Source organism: Chelon labrosus (assembly GCF_963514085.1).
Source record: "Chelon labrosus genome assembly, chromosome: 13".
NCBI classification, from domain to species: domain Eukaryota; kingdom Metazoa; phylum Chordata; class Actinopteri; order Mugiliformes; family Mugilidae; genus Chelon; species Chelon labrosus.
In genome coordinates this window covers 734,017-753,324 of record NC_140346.1, presented here as the reverse complement: position 1 = coordinate 753,324, position 19,308 = coordinate 734,017, and the positions used below count along the sequence as shown (strand labels likewise).

Genomic DNA, 19,308 nt, shown 5'->3' with positions numbered 1-19,308 from the left:
ATAGCAAGATGTGTATAAATATAAGCGGTAAAAATATCAACACTAAAATTGAACTGCAATGAATCAAACCAATTGGCTCAAGTGGTTCAATGCCTCATGAGGCTTCATCTCACCATCACTAGTCCAAAGTTACCAAAAGATTAATCCTGCAAGGGGAAACCGGAGAGCTGGCACAAACCGTGACATGTGGAATTATCTGGCAATGGAGGGAGGCCACGGCCAGCCTTTTAAAGAGTGTTTGATTGAAAAGTGTGTCATGTGCTCCCGCTAGAATCCTGCCCAGGTGAGCCTAATAAGGGAGAGAGAGAGAGAGAGAGAGAGAGAAGGAAAAGAGAACAAAAACACCAGCATTGGAAACCCAGGACCATAACACCTTCCTTTAAAACACTAACAACCCACCAACTCATAATGTTTGTGATAATAATCCAACTGAGCCACTTACATGAACTCTGACTCACAGTTGTCTGTAGTAATTCAGTCTGAAATATAGAAGGCAAAGTTCCGTAGCTACTTAATAAATAACTCGTACTTAATACTTAATACTTTACTTGCCTGAACCTGCAGAAATACACACATAGGTTGATGGATGCACACTCAGGTCAAGTCCTCCTCGTCCCGGGCGTGCGCGGGGATCGCCCCTAGGGCCTCCTATCTCCAAACACCGAAGCATTCAGGGCTGTTGTCGCCTCTGATGTGGAGTTAAATGACATCTTCATGCCCTTGTGATTAACTTTCAAGATTGCCGGGTATATGCTTTTGGCGTAGCTTTGCGTGGATCTCCTTATATTCCTGCCGTGTCTGTGTCGTTCTGGGACTGTAATTGGCGAAAAACTGCAGCTCTGTGACATTGGGAAGTGTAGGCTTAGCCTTCTTTGCGCCTTCCAGTATAGCCTGCCTGTTGGAATATCTCAGCAGCCTGAAGATCATGGTCCGCGGTCTCCACGAGTTGGTGGGAAAAAAACCCGGTGCGCCCTGTCACTCTGCATCGGAGCGCTCTGGAGGTCCTTAAGCGCTGGGTTCCACTTCGGGAGCATCCTTTGTAGGTAGCCTCTCCGGTAGTCGCCCTCTGCACCTGTCGGCAAGTTAACCAGCCCAACGTTGTTCCTCCTGGATCTGTCCTCCAGGTTGTCAAGCTTCCTCCGTAAGGTAGTCAGCTCCGCAAGACAGGTGCCGGGGTCCTTTTCATTCTTGCGCAAGCTAACTTGTATATATGTATCTTGTTGAAGACCGTGCTAAACTTTTTAGCATGGATATTGGCTTGCTCCTTTAGAGACATAAAATCTCTCCATTCTCTGCCATCAGCTTCTGTATGGGGTCGAGAGCTTTTTCCAGCATGTTGGCCACTGTTCCCTGAAAAACCTCCATATCCGCGGCCATTGTTTGCTTGATTAGCATAGCCATGTCCAGATGCTTCGTTAGTCTGGTGTCGTCGTCTGGAGTCTTTGTCTTCTTAGAAGAATTCAGTTCTTTTTTCGAGGCTTCTCATGAAGTCTTATTTTACAATTCAAACTTGAAGTTAGACAGACCACGAGTCCCAATAAATTTAAAAGTAGGGGGTAATATGTCAGAGCTCAGTGCTGTGCCGCCATCTTGCCTCACGCCTCACCGGAAGTCCCTAGGTGGTCATAATGTTATGCCTGAGCGGTGTAAGTAGGAAAGTGTAGAAAAAGAAGGGACTCTTTGGTTAAGACCTGTCATAAGGGAAATGCTGCTTGACACTGTTATTTTCTGAATACAGCTCACTTGTAGGCTGTAGACCCTGATACCAGCCAGGTACCAATAAGCAGTTTCACAATTTTTCATTACTCTTGGATGATAAACATTACATTGCAAAACCTTGATAAACTGTTCATATGCCAAAAAGGGCTACAGGGTTTTTCAATTAATTGTAAAGCAGTTTAGCAGAGGCAGTGTACTGTGATCGCTGTTGTAAGATTGGAAAATAATAGTCTGGTTCAACAGAAGTTATCACAGTGTCTCTTTGTCCTTCTCCCCTTCACTCTGGAGTTTTTCTGGATGTTTAAGCTCATTACCAGTACACTTCTGGCTCAAGTGGATCATCCCGAAAAACAGAGTTTTTGTTACTGTGAAGATAACATATGTCTTACCAACCGTCTCCAAACTGACTGGCAGCAATAAGGCCACATAGTTTGATTACTTAGGATCAGTCACACTAATAACAATGTTATTTGTGTATTTTATGGACTTATTTTATTTACAGCATTTGCACTGGAAACATAAATTTTAGGACTTGCCTCGGGATTTAATCCATTTGAAACTTACTGTCATCTAACGTAACATTTCCACAAAATATGTTTATGTACAGCCCTTTTTTAAAAAAAGCTTTCTTATTTACTGATTCTGTATCTCACCTGCCTTGTCTTAATCTTTATTGTCCAGGTGGGAACTATCGTGGTGTGTTTGCACTGGGTCTGGTTCAGGGTGAATGGAAAATGTATGTGAAGGGAACACTAGACAGGGAGGAACGCAACCTCTACATCATCAACATCACGGCTAGCGATGGACTTTTTGTTTCCCTAGCAATGGTGGAGGTTACAGTGATAGACACCAATGACAACAGCCCCATCTGTGACCAGGTGAGGAGTAAAATTGTTGAGAATTCCTCTTTTTAAGGGCAGATACAATCATAGTAGGTAAAGTGGATTGCAGCTAAATTTAGATGTAAAATGTGTCTACTACAGGTTAACTACATTTACAATTAGTTAACTAAGATTAACTAATTGTAAATGTAGACATAATCAGAGCTTCATCTGCTTTTCCTAGCGTAACTTCAAATCCACTGACTGAGTCTGACTGAGTGTGTGCGTGTGTGTGTCCGTCCCTCTCTGCAGGCTGTGTACACTGCCTTCATTCCAGAGGACCTTCCAGTCAACAGTGTGTTGCTAAGGGTTGGAGCTTCAGATGCAGATGTGGGCATCAATGCCTTAATCCAGTACTCCTTACATGGTCCTGGATCCCAGGACTTCAGCATGGACCCAGACAGTGGTATAGACAGAGTTTTGAAAACAAACAATTAGATTGTTTCTCCTGAACTTGCATAAATTTCCACTTTAATAAATCCAGTTTATTCGAATTGCATTCAACATGGAAATAGGGTCAGGTCTTCAGCTTATCATTATATTTACATGCTTACTTCCACTCCGCAACATTAATCGTTTTCACCCATCCCTAGCACCGAAAACCTCCACCATTCTTGTCCACGCCCTAGTCACCTCATGCATCAACTACTATAACAACAGTCTATGCTCCAAATGTCTCCATAAACTTCAATTGGCTTCCAATGAAATCCTGTATTGTGTAGAAGCTCCTGCTACTTACATTCAAGGCCTTCACAACCAAGCTCTGTTATATCTGTCTGAATTTCTCCAATAATACACACCCTCCCATACTCTCAAATAGTCCTGGGCCACTCAACGTATTGCATCACCTGCCCAACTGTCCACCATGGGTTTTAGAGCATTCAGTCGCTTAGCTCCATACCTTTGGAACACTCTCCAACATGAAAAGTAGACTGCCTGACATACTTCAAATTCAGATTCAAAACTCTTTTTTTTATTTTTTTTTAAATGAGCTTATTCATTTTAACCTGTTTTCCCTTTTATCTAATTTCTATATACTTTTAAATGTATTTAAATTTATATTTATATTTAGATATTTATATCTATTTATATTGCATTGTATGTGTTATGCTTATGATATTTTATGCATTGCTGTTTTATGTAAGGTGACACTGAGTGCTTTGAAAGGCCTCCACAAATAAACATGTATTATTATTATTATTATTATTATTGTTATTTATACATGTGTTTCCTGAGAATACTTTAGAACTTGTGTGACACACTTTCATAGCCTTATTTGACCCCTATTTGGAGCGTTCAATTAATATTTAATCTTTTGTTTCTAAACTGCCCAGGTGAGATCAGATCATCTGTGATTCTGGACCGTGAGATGACATCCAATTATTGGCTGTTTGCCCAGGCAACTGATGGTGGTGGGCGGTGGTGCCGTGCTGTGGTGCAGTTGGCAGTCACTGATGTGAATGACAACCCACCTGTTTTTACCCTGCCACAATACACTGTTAGCGTCTATGAAGACACAGTCATCAAAGCACTACTCACCCGCATCCAGGCCATAGACCCTGATGAAGGTGACCCAACTACTGTTGCTAGTGTTAATGCTACTGCTACAAGTCATGCAAACACTATTACAAAAAGTTCTTAAAATGCTATATTATATTTTATTCACACTAAAATGTTTATACATAGAATACAACAGAATAAAATAACACTGCCCCAAAGTAACATAAAATCGGGGAAGATTTCAATTCAAATACATGAAAACACCATCAACTAAAGAGTAATGTAAAAGCATAACACACATAGGGTTAATAATCTAGTTAAGTTATGTACCTACCAGCAGTCTCTTCTCAAAGGCAGTAATGGTTTTGTACTTGGTCATTCACATGAAAAGTGACAAAAATAGTTAATGCGATGCATAACAATAGAAGGGGAGAGACAAAAAGCCCTGTGTAGATTCCTACATCTGCACACCTGGTAAAATGGCTGTATAATTGGGAGTGGATATGAGATTATCTGTTACAAAATATTACAAGATTTGTCAGAAGCAGCCATTACTTTAGGACACAAATCATCTGCCAAACACTTTGTTTCAAGCATACCTTTAAATGCTCCTCTCTTGGATCTGCAGCAGGTCCGGGCCGTTTGGTGGTCTATTCCCTTTCTGACTCCTCTGGAGGTTCTTTCTCCATTGATAAGTCTTCAGGCATCGTGGTCCTGGAATGCACTTTGGACCGCGAAATCCAGCCAGCATATCAGATAACAGTTCGAGCATCTGATCAAGGATCACCACTGCCCCTCTACTCATTGGTCAACGTCACAATCACTGTGTTGGATATTAATGACAATCCGCCTGTGTTTGAGCATCGTGATCACCTGGCTACAGTGCCCGAGGATGTGGGAGTGGGCACTGAGGTTTTGAGAGTTCATGCTGCCAGCAAGGACATAGGGACCAATGCTGAGATCACTTACACCATTCGATCAGGCAATGAGCATGGGAAATTCCACATCCACCCACTGACGGGTAAGTAACTCTCCACTGTGTGCAGTGTGTTGTTAGATTCCAGACTGTGCGTTCAAATCTACACATTTTGCGCATAAATGTACACAACAATTATTATTATCATCATTATTATTACAAGTAATAATAAGTATTACAAGTAATAATTAATAAAAATGTAAAGGAACACTTTTTAAATGAGTATAGCATCAAGTCAATTAAACTTCTGGGATATTGATCTTGTCAGTTGAGTAGCAGAGGGAGTTGTTAATCAATTTCAGCTGCTCGGGTATTAATGAAATTAACAACAGGTTTTTGGCTAGGGTCAGTGTCGCCATCTCTTGTCTCTCACATCTCCTACAATTCATTCCCTCCTGTTCCCCCAACCCCTTCCTTTCGACCGTTCTCTAATTTCCACCGTCATTCTGTTGCTGATGTATCGGAACTCATAAGAAAATCTAAACCATCCACCTGTCAACTCGACCCCCTTCCAACACCTCTGGTCAAAGCCTGTCTCACCCTGTCTTCTCTGATCACCGCCATCACTCCCCCCTCACCTCTGGTTCAGTCCCACCATCTCTCAAATGTGCTGCAGTAACTCTGATTCTTAAGAAACCTGGTTCAGACCCCAGCAATTTCCAACCTGCTATTTCTCTCTAAAATCCTGGAAAAAAACTGTTGCATCCAAATTTCACTCTCATCTCTCCAATAATATCCTTTATGAAGAGTTCCAGTCCAGTTACCATCCCCATCACAGCACTGAAAAAGCATTACTCAAAATAACCAATGACCTCCTCCCTGCAGCAGACTCTGGACTCTTATCTATTCTCATCCTCCTTGATCTGACCACAGCTTTTGATACCATCTCCCACTCCATCCTTCTCCATAGACTGGCATCCATTGGATTATCTGGCACACCTCTGGACTGGTTCTGCTCATACCTCACTGGCCGAACTCAATTCATTCAATTTAATTTGCATCCCAGCCATCTCCCATGTACCACAAGGGTCTGTCCTCGGTGTACTCCTCTTTATCATCTACCTCCTCTCCCTTGGTCTCATATTACGTAAATACAATATTCACTTTCATTGCTATGCGGACGACACCCAGTTATACCTTTACTCCAACCCCACCTCCACCTTCTCTCCCTCCCACCCTGCCTCTGTGACTGCCTCCAGGAAATCAAGCCTTGGTTCTCCTGCAACTTTCTCAAACTCAATAGCATACCTGCCAACACTGAGCTATGAAAAAGAGGGAGATTTTCTGGGGTAGTGGTTGGAATGCTCTACTTGCAACATCCCCGCCATGTTGTAAACAAAACAACTTTTAATGAGACTTAAATCCATAGCTACAATGAAATGTACTACAACGTACGTCCTGAAATGACTCGAAAGCCTTCTTGGAGCCAAATATGTTTAATTTTAATTATAATAATTTACAATATACAAATACATACAATAATAACAAAACACATTGCTGTCAAAATTTTCAGTCTCTAAACCACACACATACTATATATTTTTTTAAATCATTCTTTAATTGTAACAGAAGAAAAATATTTTTTTGTTTGTGAATTAATAAAATTCAAAATAGCCATTTCCAGTGTGTAAAGCACTTGCGTTAAATTAATATAGTTACCCCCTTAATAATGGGGTCAAAATAAAGACACACTTTTACTGAAGTCATCACGGAAAACGAAAGGGATGTTGTTCTTCGCGACCAGCATTGCCATCTGCACCTCTGCCTTTGTGACTCTGTCAGCCTCCATCACGCTCCTCATTTCACTTTAAAATCAGGAGATAGCGAGAGAAATTACAAATCGGGAGCAGGGCAGGAGAAACTGTTAAAAATTGGGAGTCCCACATAAATCGGGAGTGTTGGCAGGTATGCAATAGTAACAAAACTGAGGTTCTCCTCATTGGCTCCAAATGCACTCTCTCAAAAGCCAACAGTTTCACCATCACCATTGACAACTCCTCTGTCTCCCCCTCCCCTCAAGTCAAGAGTCTGGGTGTTATCCTTGGTGGCACTCTGTCTTTCCACATTCACATTAATAACGCTACCCGGTCTGCATATTTCTATCTGCGCAATATCAACCGTTATATCAATTACAACTCGTTCAAAATGCTGCAGCCCAGATTGTCACCAGGACCCCTTCCTATCATCATTACACATGTACAGGTACAGAGCAACGAAATGCAGTTTAGCGTCTAACCTGAAGTGCAACAGGCAGTAAGTGCCTGTGGCATAAATATTATGGTATATAAGTAGTATGGTACAGGTTGTTTTTTTTACAGCATATGGGCAATATTTACAGATAGATAGATAGTACAGGTGAGACCATATATACAGGTGAATGAGCGAGATATACAAGAAGTACTATGAGGTACTATGAACATATTAGAGATCTAATGTGTTCTCCGAGCTTTCCTTTAATTTTTTTGAGCAGTGTACATGCAGTAGTGGTGGGCAATACTGCTAGATTTGGTATCGATCCGATACCAAGTAAATACAGGGCCAGTATCGCCGATTTAGATACCAATATTGATACTTTTTAATTATAAAGGTGGATAATTGTCATTAAGATTTGCCCTTTGGATTATTAATCAGTTAAAATCCAGTACAGAATCGGGCAAACTTTATAAGTAAATAGAAAATACTTTATTATCACAATAAAAGTTTTTGTTCTAGAACAACACAAAATTGTCACTTGAAAACAAATTATTTTTCAGACAGAGTGTTCAGAAACTACAGTACAATTAGAAAACTAAATCTCTCCCTTCATTGCGCTTCTTTCTAGATTTTTTCTTAAAAGTGTACAAAATTATCACTCATACATCATACATAAAAAAATGTAAAACTTTTTTTTTCTAAGTAGCATATATGTTTAAAAATACAATACAATACAAAAATAAAACAACATTTCTCCCCCTCCTGTGACAGCAGTAGCCTAGAATCTAGACTGCCCCTAGCGGCAGCAAATTACATTTGCTTCCAGGGTCATACATTTAATGTGGGTCTGGCCCGTCAGGCTATGACAGCAGCAGAATTTAGATAAAAAGTCAGGTCTCCTCTTTAATGAAACCACTGCAGTCGTACAAGAGAGAAACTGAAACTTAAGTATCGATCTCACTACATTGGTATTGATCAATATCAATACCAACATTGATATCGATATTATTGATATTTGAATCGATCTGCCCACCACTAACATGCAGCTCTTTGGAGTTCAGGTCATAGACTGTAGATGCTATTAATCAACATGATTACGGTTAAGTGATATATAGCTAGCATCATACTATGTCAATGGAGACAACACTTGGTTAAAGCTTGCAAATGTGCTGTTAGAGTACAGTTGTTCAGTTTCACTACTCACTAATTTTTGTTTATGTGCCATATATTGCATTTGTGAGAACAAATAATAATAATAACATTTGTATAGCACTTTTCAAATCAGCGTTATGAAGTGCTTCACAAAAACTTACACATAAAACAAAGTTAATAAAATCAGAACAGTTAAAGGAAAAACAATAAAACACAACACCATACAGTCAAGAACTTAATTAAAATCTCAGTTAAATCTCATTTAGAACTCAAGCAGAACCAAGAAAGGCTCTCAGATAAAATTATGTTTTAGTTTAAAAGTGTTCAGAGTCAGCTGACCTGATTTCCTCTGGCAGATCAGCCAGTATAAACCGAGCAGATATAACATTATGACCACCATCCTAATATTGTATCCAAAACAGTTCTCACTCTTCAGAGAATGGGCATAGGCCTTCTGAGGGTGTCTTGTGGTGTCTGGCTACAGAATGTTGTTAGTGGGGACCTTTGGGTCCTGTGGATTGAGGGGAGGGACCTCTATGGATCAGGCTTGTTCCAGTTCATCCTACAGGATACTTGATCAGATTGGGGCAATTTGGAAGCCAGGTCGACACCTTGTGCTGGTTTTCATGTTTTTTGAGTTGTTCCTAAACTTTGTTGCCATCAACAAGTGTCATTGCTATGGGGTGGGAGTGCCTGGTCACAAGATGTTGAATGTTATTTACTTCTCCTGTCCATGGTTTTAATGTTATGGCTGATCGGTGTAAATATAACCAAATGAAAAATAAGAAAAAAATATGTAAATGTGTGGGACTAGTAAATACACAGAAAAACTTTACATCTTCAAATTCTGCTCTTTATTAATGTATTTAATTCTGTTACTTGTCTTTTCTCATCTTCCTCAGGTGCCATTATAGTTGCCCAACCTCTGGACTATGAGACCTGCAGGGACTACTTCTTGACAGTGGAGGCTCGTGATGGTGGAACACCACCTCTCAGTGCCATTACTACAGTGAACATAAATGTAACAGATATCAATGACAATGCACCCATGTATAGCCGTGACCACTATACTGCAGTGGTGTCAGAGGATTCTACTGTTGGAGAGTACGTTGTCGAGGTAGGTTTAAAGTATCTGTCAGGTTTTCCCTACGTATATAAGATCATTCTTAAAAAAATAGTGGGGACATTTACAGCATTACAACTGGTGTGGTGCAGCTGAAAGAGAAGCCACCTCCAGCACTGCAGAAGCAACTGATCCACACAAACATCTGAGTTATTTAGTATATACATTTAATGGTTTTAAATCACAACATGGATAACACCTTGGAGAGACTGACTCTGATTATAAACCGCAACATGGATAACACCTTGGACAGGGCTGTTCGTGCTCTGAATGCGGTCAGTAACCGCAATATGGAAAACATCTTGGAGAAGCTTTTGGCCTGCAAGGCGGACGAACAGATTTGAAGACCAGAATGGACAAACAGAGTAAGTCGTGTCTATTGAAATGCGACTACGCGCCCTAACCCAAACAATCATATTCTAATCTGCATTCCGGAGCCAACCGGCCTTGGCCAAGGCCGCTGCTGGAACAACCCCCCAGGAGATCGCTGCAGTGAGACGCTCTGTCCCATCCCTGCCTCCCTTCCCTCATGGACACCTATTGATGGTTGACTTTGTCTGGAACCCAATCAGGGACATCTCCATGGAAACCTGCTGTGTTATCGCGATGACATCCTGCGAACTGAGGCACTGACTGAGAGGCTAGACGAAGTGACTCTCCAGGCTTATGTACACACATGCGCACAAGGACACTCACACACATGCACATATGCAATTCACCTCCCTACCCCCAATCCCACGCCTTCGCAGCTTTACCCATCCAGTGCAACAGGCGGGGTCCGAAGGCTGCGCCGTAGTTGGCGGCCGGGGGATTCCTGTCTACGCTGGAACACCTCCACCCCCCTTTCCCCTCCCCCGGTGCAAGTTGTTTTGACTTCTTATGTTGTAAAGTGTGCTCATATGTGCTTATGTTGCTGAGGTTTTTTCCTGGTCCCACACTATACTCCCCCCAGAGGAGTGTAGTCTGGGAGCTCCTCTTCTCTCCTCTTGTTTTTCTCCCCTTTCCTGCCCCCAATTTTCCAAGATGGCTCCGCGGAGGGTAGCCACGGTCTGTTCTTTTGGACCAAAGCAAATTCCTTGTATGTGTAAACATGCTCGGCCAATAAAGTCTGATTCTGATTCTGATTCTGATTCCGATGGATGGGCAGGTCAGTCAGAGATTCTACTGAACAAGAATAGCTCAAAGTTGCTCATTAAAAAAAGGTAAAATGAACGTGAACTGTTCATTTTGGAGTCTGTGAACTTAGTTCAAAATTAAAAAATGTGAACTATGAACTTGTACTAGTTCACTTTTATCTGTACGAACTGAACTTTGAACTAGTTTTTGTTTAGTGTGAATTTGCACAACACTGAAAACAAATATGTGTCAACAGTATGAAATCAAGAAAATGCATATTTTCAAAAACAGTTCTTGGTGTTGGGTTGACATCATCGCATACTTCGTCTGACCTGGTCTGAGAAAAACCCCCAAAAGACAAACCCTATTGTCTTTTATTCTGTTCCTCGCCTATCGAGGAGGACACCTGTTCCTTCCGACTTGGTTGGAAGACTTTTGGTTGAGTGAACGCAGGAGCGATAACCGCCGTTTTCTGGCCTCATGTTTGACTGCTACCAGGAACCCTCAATAATCCTGTTGGATTATCCTCGGCAACAATGAGGATTAAGAAACTGTTTGTGCAATCTGTGCTTGCATGGATTGTCTTGTCTTTCATACTTCATCCATCGTAATCCAGTACTCCTGCAACTACGTATCCGAGCCTCCGCTGGCACTACAGGTCCACCTGGACATCGCTCACTTTTATTGGAAATATATACACCATGGGTCCCATCAGAGTTTCCACTTCAATGACTCCTAACCAGTAAAATCTTTCTGGTCCTCAACACGCCTCTCCTTAGGAAAGGCTGGTCTGGAAATTGACCAGTGTTGGCCAGCCTAACCAGGTTGGCTAATGAGAATGTCAAACACATCAGCTTTGGGTTACTCGACTGAAATATGGCCACAGCCTAATGCCATCTGTCATCCATGTGCTTCTAGGAGACGAGGAGGTCTCGCGATAATCTACGGCTGTAATCACGGCTGTGGCTCAGTAGGTAGAGCAGGTTATCCATGAACCATCGGGTTAGTGGTTCGATCCCCGGAATGTGCCACATGCCGAAGTGTCCTTGAGCAAGACACTGAACCCCCAGTTGCTCCCACTGTGTGGCACTGGTGTGTGAATGTGTGTGTGCTTGTGTGAGCGAATGGGTAGATGTGTCTATGAATGTAATGCGCTTTGAGTACCAATAGGTAGAAAAGCGCTATATAAAAGCAAGGCCATTTACTGTGAGATGTGGAAAGTCTCATCTGTATCTGTACCATCATTTCTATCATTTGAAACCACCATAACACATCTAACTGGACCTACTCCCACTATAGTTGCCATTGTCTATGGTCCACTAAATAATGACTTAATAAATTTGCCACATTTAAGTTATCTTTCCCAAACATAATATTGGGGGATTTTTATATAGATGTGGACAATACCAGTAATATACTCACCAGAGATTTTACATCTTGTTTGGATAGCTTTGGACTGGAATACATAGATTTCCGCACTCACTCCGAGGGACGTACATTAAATCTGATTTGCTGCTCTGGCCTCACCACACACAATTGCACGCCAGTTGGTCTTCCCATTTTCCGACTAATACTCTTCAACATCAAGCTAACCCTGTCCCATACTAAACAGACACACCTAGTTTAGTAATACAAAAAAAAACATTGATTCATATTGATTTATCGATAGTTTGCCTGCAACTGAGAACTTATTATGAACGAACGATCAATAGTTTGCCTGCAACTGTGAACTTATTATGAACTGACGATCTAGTACACCACTACTACGACCATATTCACAGTCTTTTAAATACTCATGCTCCACTAAAAGTCCGGACCGTCTCCTTCACTCACTCATCACCATGGTATACACCTGGGCTCCGTCAGCTCAAGGCTAAAGGACGTCAACTTGAACGTCTTCATATAACAATTGGATTTGTTGTGCATGAACAAATGTACCATAATCATCTTCATCATTATAATGATGCTGTCTCTCCCCAGCGAAAACCAAGTACTACTCTGATTTGATAAAGTTAGGCGAAGGGAACACCAGAGCCCTTTTCTCCACGGTCAACAGGATTTTACATCCACCAGATACTCTTCCAGCTCACCTCTACTCAACTGCTCTGTGCAGCAACCCTCTCTTCTGTTATCTAGTTTGTATCTCCTAACTGCTGCTGAAGTTTATCTGAACCTTCAACTTGTCAGTTAGATCCTCTTCCAGTTCATCTGGTAAAAGCCTGCCTTCTTTCTTTGTCCTTTCTAGAAACCAACATTATGTATTCCTCCCTGATGTCTGGCCATATCCCATCATCTCTCAAAAATGCAGCATTTAAGTAAATTACCCCTTTACTTAAAAAACCTAGTGCTGACCCCAGTAACCTAAATAACTTCCGCCCCATCTCAAACTTCCCATTTCTATCAAAAATACTTGAAGTATCGCTACTCAGATCTATGACAATTTAAGTACTTCCAATATGTTTGAACAACTTCAGTCCAGTTTTCGCTCATCCCACAGCACAGACACAGCTCTTATAAATATCACTATTTTCTCATGGCAGCTGACTGGACTAAGTATTCTAATTTTCTTCGACCTAAGTGTAACCTTTGACACCATCTCACACAACATCCTCCTTGAACGGCTTGCCTCCGTTGGCATCACCAGCACCTGTCTCAAATGGTTTAAATCATATCTCTCCTCCGCACTGAGTTTGTCCAGCTTAAACACTTCAGATCTCACCCTTCACCCTTCATCAGAAGAGTCCCTCAGGGCTATGTCCTGGGTCCACTACAGTTCATCATTTACCTTCTTCAACTTGGCAATATTTTCTGTAAACATATGGTACATTTTGGGCAGCAGAGTGGTGTGGTGGTTACCACTGATGCCTCACAGCAAGAAGGTTCTGGGTTCGAATCCACCACCTGACTGGGGCCTTTCTGTGTGGAGATGGCATGTTCTCCCTGTGTATGTGTGGGTTCTCTACAGGTACTCTGGCTTCCTCATACCATCCAAAGACATTGTGTGAATGGTTGTCTGTCTCTCTGTGTTAGCCCTGCGATAGACTGATATAGTATTTGGTAGTTTGATTATGGCAAGCCTGCTGTCAAGGAATCAACGGTCCATGAGATTTAGCTTTGTATATCCATTTGAAGTAGTAAAAAGGGAAACAAGCAAGTATGTCCTGAGACCTGCAGTGGTAGTAAATGACTGCATGTTCAGCAGCTGCAGAATGACAAGCCACACCAAGAAGTGGACTGTTGGTGGACTGCTGGTAACAAGCTTCACTTGTTTCACCATTATTAACTAATTGATTCAATAAGACTTCTTGATACATGGTGTTCAAATCCTCTTTGCTAATAAACATCCCAGACACAAACATATGAATGACATAAAACTAACCAACTCCCTCCACATATACATTTCTACACAGGATATTTTAAATACTTAATGCTTGAAAACAACAAAATCCCTTTGTTTAACAAATTGGACAGTGGCACTGAAATTTGTCCACATCTCTGACAATGCTGACATTGACAGCATCATCAAACTACTGCAGTTGGGCAAACACCAGTGCCACACACTGGGAGCGACTGGGGGTTTGGTGTCTTCTTCAAGGACACTTCGGCATGTGGCACATTCCAGGCATTGAACCACTAACCCTCTGGTTCATGGACAACAGCTGCACTCACTTCACCAACCTTGGATGCAGCATATTGCGGCACCCGACGTGCCAATGAGGGAGGCCCTCCCAGAGTCATCACATTATACTGCCTACGGGAATGGGAGGAGGTCTTCCGTTCGGCGCTGTTGGCCCTGCACATCAAGAGAGTGAGCATATTTCCAGATTACACGGTGACAGTAGCGAGTAAGAGAGCGTCCTTAACCAAGCTAAGCGTCTACTCCGGAGCTGCCAGGATGTCAAGTTCGGTGTTCAGTTTCCTGCGGTGCTCTGCATCACCGACTCGACTGGTCAGGAGTTGGGTGGAAAAAAAGATTCAGGATCCAGCTTATATAACCAGCCATCAAAGACCACTCAACAATCATGGACCTAGACGTCTATTTAACCAGGGATGGGCAACTTAAATGATGGAGGGGGCCACAATTTTTCATCGACACTACCAGAGGGCCACATAGGACCACACACTTAACCAGATATGATAAAACTGCCATTTTAAATATGTATATATATACTTTAAACATACACTACTGGTCAAAAGTTTCTTGTCCGGTAGTGTATTCGGTTTAGTGTCTCATTGCACTTTGAAATAATACCTAATACCTATTTTGACATCTTAGCAATGGCTTTTTTGCAGCAACTCGTACAGTCAAACCTGCAGCTCGAAGTCTTCTCTTCACAGTTAAAACTGAGACTTGCTTACTAAGACTACTATTAAGCTGTGCTTGAAGCTGTGTCCTGTGAGCCGCATATCACGCAAGCTGTTAACTCTCAGAAACTTGTCCTCTGATTCAGTTGTGGCTCTGGGTCTGCCAGACCTCTTCCTGTCAGAGATTCCCCCCGTTTCTGAGTGCCTTTTGATGGTGAAGAAAACTGTACTCACTGACACCTTCACTTTCTTTGCAATTTCCCTGTAGGAAAGACCTACATTGTTAATTGCCCTTTTCTTGCCATTTTTGTAGCAACACACTACTTTCTGCAGTACAGTACTGTTCACCTGATGCTCATGAGGGTCTGGTACCACTGTGTGTTCCAACACTGCTTTTATGCAGACAGAGGGGGTTGTAAGTAACCAAGAAAAGTTGGAACACCTTTAGGAATTAGTAGCACCAGCTTTCAAGGCTGATTCAACCTTCACTGCTGCAGAACAGCTTTAAATTGTTAACCCACTTTGTGTTCCCGGAAAGAGGCCTTTTTGTATAATTCTGAAATGTACATTATTTTTCATGGTGCAATGGGGATCGGGGCAGCAGACCAAGGCGAGGGCCTTGGCGGTCTGATCCTCGGTTATGGAAGCTGGCTTTCGGAACATGGAACGTCACCTCTCTGGCGTGGAAGGAACCGGAGCTTGTGGAAGAGGTTGAGCGCTATCGACTAGATATAGTCAGCCTCACCTCGACACATAGTGTCGGCTCTGGAACCCAAGTCCTCGGGAGGGGTTGGACTCTCTTCTTTGCTGGAGTTGCTCCGGGTGAGAGGCGGAAGGCCGGGGTGGGCTTTTTGCTTGCCCCTGGACTATCAGCCTGTACGTTGGGGTTCTCCCGGGTGGACGAAAGGGTTGCTTCCCTGCGCCTTCGGGTCGGGGAACGGGTCCTGACTGTTGTCTGCGCATATGCGCCAAACAGCAGTTCAGAGTACCCGCCCTTTTTGGAGTCCCTAGGACGGACGCTGCCCACATGAGCGTTGGATGGCGTCCGTCCTCTGTGCGAGTCGCAGTTTGTCCATAACTAACACCATGTTCGAACATAAGGTTGTTCATCGGTGCTCTTGGCACCATGACGGCCTAGGTCGTAGGTCGATGATTGACTTTGTAGTCGTATCATCTGACCTGCAACAGAATGTTCTGGACACTCGGGTAAAGAGATGAGCAGAGCTGTCAACTGATCACCACCTGGTGGTGAGTTGGATCAGATGGCTGGGGAAGACGCCACACAGACCTGGTAGGCCCAAACGAGTAGTGAGGGTCTGCTTGGAACGCCTGGTGGAGGAACCTGTCAACATGGTCTTCAACTCCCACCTCCGGCAGAGCTTCAACCGCGTCCCGGGGGTGGTGGGGGACATTGAGTCCGAATAGGCCATGTTCCGCTCCACCATTGTGGAGGCGGCTGTTGCAAGTTGTGGCCGCAAGGTCGCTGGTGCCGGTCGTGGCGGTAACCCCCGAACCTGCTGGTGGACACCGGAGGTGAGGGGAGCCGTCAGGCTGAAGAAGGAGACCTACAGGGCATGGCTGGTCTGTGGGTCTCCTGAAGCAGCTGACCGGTACCGGATGGCCAGGCGGTCTGCGGCGAGGGCAGTCGCTGAGGCAAAAACTTGGGCGTGGGAGGAGTTTGGTGAGGCTATGGAAGAAGACATTCGATCGGCTCCGAAGAGATTCTGGCAAACCGTCCTGCGCCTCAGGGGTGGTAGGTGGCAACACGCTCACACTATTCTCAGTGGGGGTGGTGAGCTGCTGACATCGGATTGGAGCGGCATCTGCAGTGATGCGGATGCTTAACCGGTCGGTCGTGGTGAAGAGAGAGCTAAGCCGAAAGGCGAAGCTCTCAATTTACTGGTCGATCTACGTTCCAATCCTCACCTATGGTCATGAAGTTTGGGTAATGACCGAAAGAACAAGATCGCGAATACAAGCGGCCGAAATTAGTTTCCTTCATAGGGTGGCCGGGCTCAGCCTTAGAGATAGGGTTAGGAGCTCGGACATACGGGAGGAGCTCAGAGTAGAGCCGCTGCTCCTCCACGTCGAGAGGAGTCAGTTGAGGTGGCTAGGGCATTTGGTAAGGATGCCTCCCGGACCTGTAGATAGAGGGATTACAGCGGACGAAGTAATGCAGGCAGTTAAATCAACCTGATGGGTTCTCATACAAAGAATTTGGTGATAAGATCACAGATACTTAGCCAATTGTACCAGGACATTACAGAAATTACCACAAACCATGACTCAGGCCATAATTTCAGTTCTTCTCAAAAAAGATAAAGACCCTTTACTATGCAGCTCATACCGTCCAATAAGCCTTGTAAGATGTGATTACAAAATTCTCACAAAAATATCAGCCACCCGTGTAGGACAGTGTAATCCCGTCAGTCATCAATATGGATCAAATGGGCTTCATTCCAGGTAGACAATCATTTTATAATATGTGTAGATTGTTCAATGTTCTGTACACCCCGCACTGAGGAGACCACAGAAGTGGTGATCTCCTTGGATGCCGAAAAAGCATTTGATCGTGTAGAGCGACAGTACCTGTTTGCTGTCTTAGAAAAATTTGGCTTTGGATCATTATTCTTGACATGGATTAATATAAAACATGACGCATGCACTGCGGCTGTACGGACAATATCTGACTATTTCCCCCACCCACTGGGGCCACATGGAACTATTATCCAACCCTCTACCAACACTCACATCATCACTACCACACAACTGTAATACACAGTTTAAAGACTCGCTTAGGATATGGTTACAGTTTAGGAGATATTTTGATTTAAAGCAGCAGAGCAGGTATTTCCCAGTAGCAAACAACCATTTCTTTATTCCATCTGGGTTTGACAATGCATTTCAATATTGGCATAGTAATGGGTTGATATTCTTCTGCGATTTGTACTCTAATAACAAACGTTTATTTCATTTGAAACACTTGAAAATGATCACAATATACCCAGATCGCATTATTTTTACAATATGATAACAGACTTGAAATTGATATTGTGGGATAAAACTAAAATGGCACGGGAGAAAGATTTGGGGGTTAAGCTTTCTGAAGATAGGTGGCAAAATAGTCAAGAACGTATTCATACCTCATCATTCTATATACGCCATAGTTTAATTAAATTTAAAGAACTCCATTGCCTGCTCTATACAAGAGATAAATTGTCCAAACTCTTTCCCACTGCAGATCCTGGTTGTCCGAGGTGCAGCTATGTACCCGCCGCAATAGGACACATGTTCTGGTCATGCACCTCCCTCAGTGACTATTGGAGACAGATATTTGATGTATTTTCGAAAATCAGACCATAGCACCTGACTATCACACAGCCATCTTTGGCTTACCACTCCCAGACTACAAAGTATCAAATGCTTTGGCATTTGCTTCTCTGCACGCACGCAGACTCATTCTTTTTAATTGGAAATCAAATTCAGTCTCATCATTTCTGCATCTTTTCTACCGTTAGAGAAATTGAGATACAAGATATGTAAAGTCCTCACCTGGGGCTTCATGTACAAAGATTTGCGTGGGTTTCCTACTGAAACGTGGTGCATGCTCAGATCCAGAAACACATTTCCTTTGTACATCCCAATCAACGTGGAATTGAGAGCAAGATATACCTGACCCCTCCCTGTACACGCCCCCTTTTAAATATGCAAATTATATTTAAATTGACCCTGCACCTGGGATTCCCTTCTCTGCACGATCAGAAAGAATGAGTAAGACAGGAAAAAAGAAGAAATTCACAGAAAGAGAACTGGAGATGCTACTCACTGGAGTGGAGGTGCACAAAAATGTACTCTTTGGCATGCTGTCCTCCACGCGCCACAATGTTGGTTAATTGCATTTGCGCATCACATATGATCTGTACATTGATCGAATGAAAATGTTTCATGTGATAGCGCTTTTTAGCAATTTGTGTGCAGTCGATAGCTCCGATTTGTATTTTTCAGTTTATTTAGAGAGAACTTCCCATAATAACATGAATTAGCACATAATATAAATACATTTTTTATAAAAATCATATCACTGGTGAATACAATATTAGCTGCATTGCAACATAGCAACATTACAGGTAATCATTATGCAACAAATTTTATATTATTAATGGCTCAATTTTTAATGAAAACATTAATTCAGTTCAACAGCATTCTTCTACACAACTTACCCCTTAGCAATGCCACACAGCACTGTGAGAAACATTCAGGAGTACCTACCGAAACCCAAGAGGTACAGAAAAGACAATTATACAAAAGGGAATTACACAATAAATAACCATTTGTTAATACAC

At 42.7% G+C, this 19,308-nt stretch overlaps 1 protein-coding gene across 1 annotated transcript in view; it reads left to right on the top strand.

Moving 5' to 3' along the window:
* fat3a (FAT atypical cadherin 3a) overlaps positions 1 to 19,308 on the top strand; it is a 205,130-nt gene that overhangs the window by 81,583 nt on the left and 104,239 nt on the right. Inside the window, exons 12-16 of the mRNA XM_084558754.1 lie at positions 2,401 to 2,597; positions 2,853 to 3,006; positions 3,935 to 4,168; positions 4,729 to 5,121; positions 9,324 to 9,538. Of these exons, the coding sequence (XP_084414880.1) occupies positions 2,401 to 2,597; positions 2,853 to 3,006; positions 3,935 to 4,168; positions 4,729 to 5,121; positions 9,324 to 9,538 (1,193 nt within the window). The remainder of the gene's footprint in view (positions 1 to 2,400; positions 2,598 to 2,852; positions 3,007 to 3,934; positions 4,169 to 4,728; positions 5,122 to 9,323; positions 9,539 to 19,308) is intronic.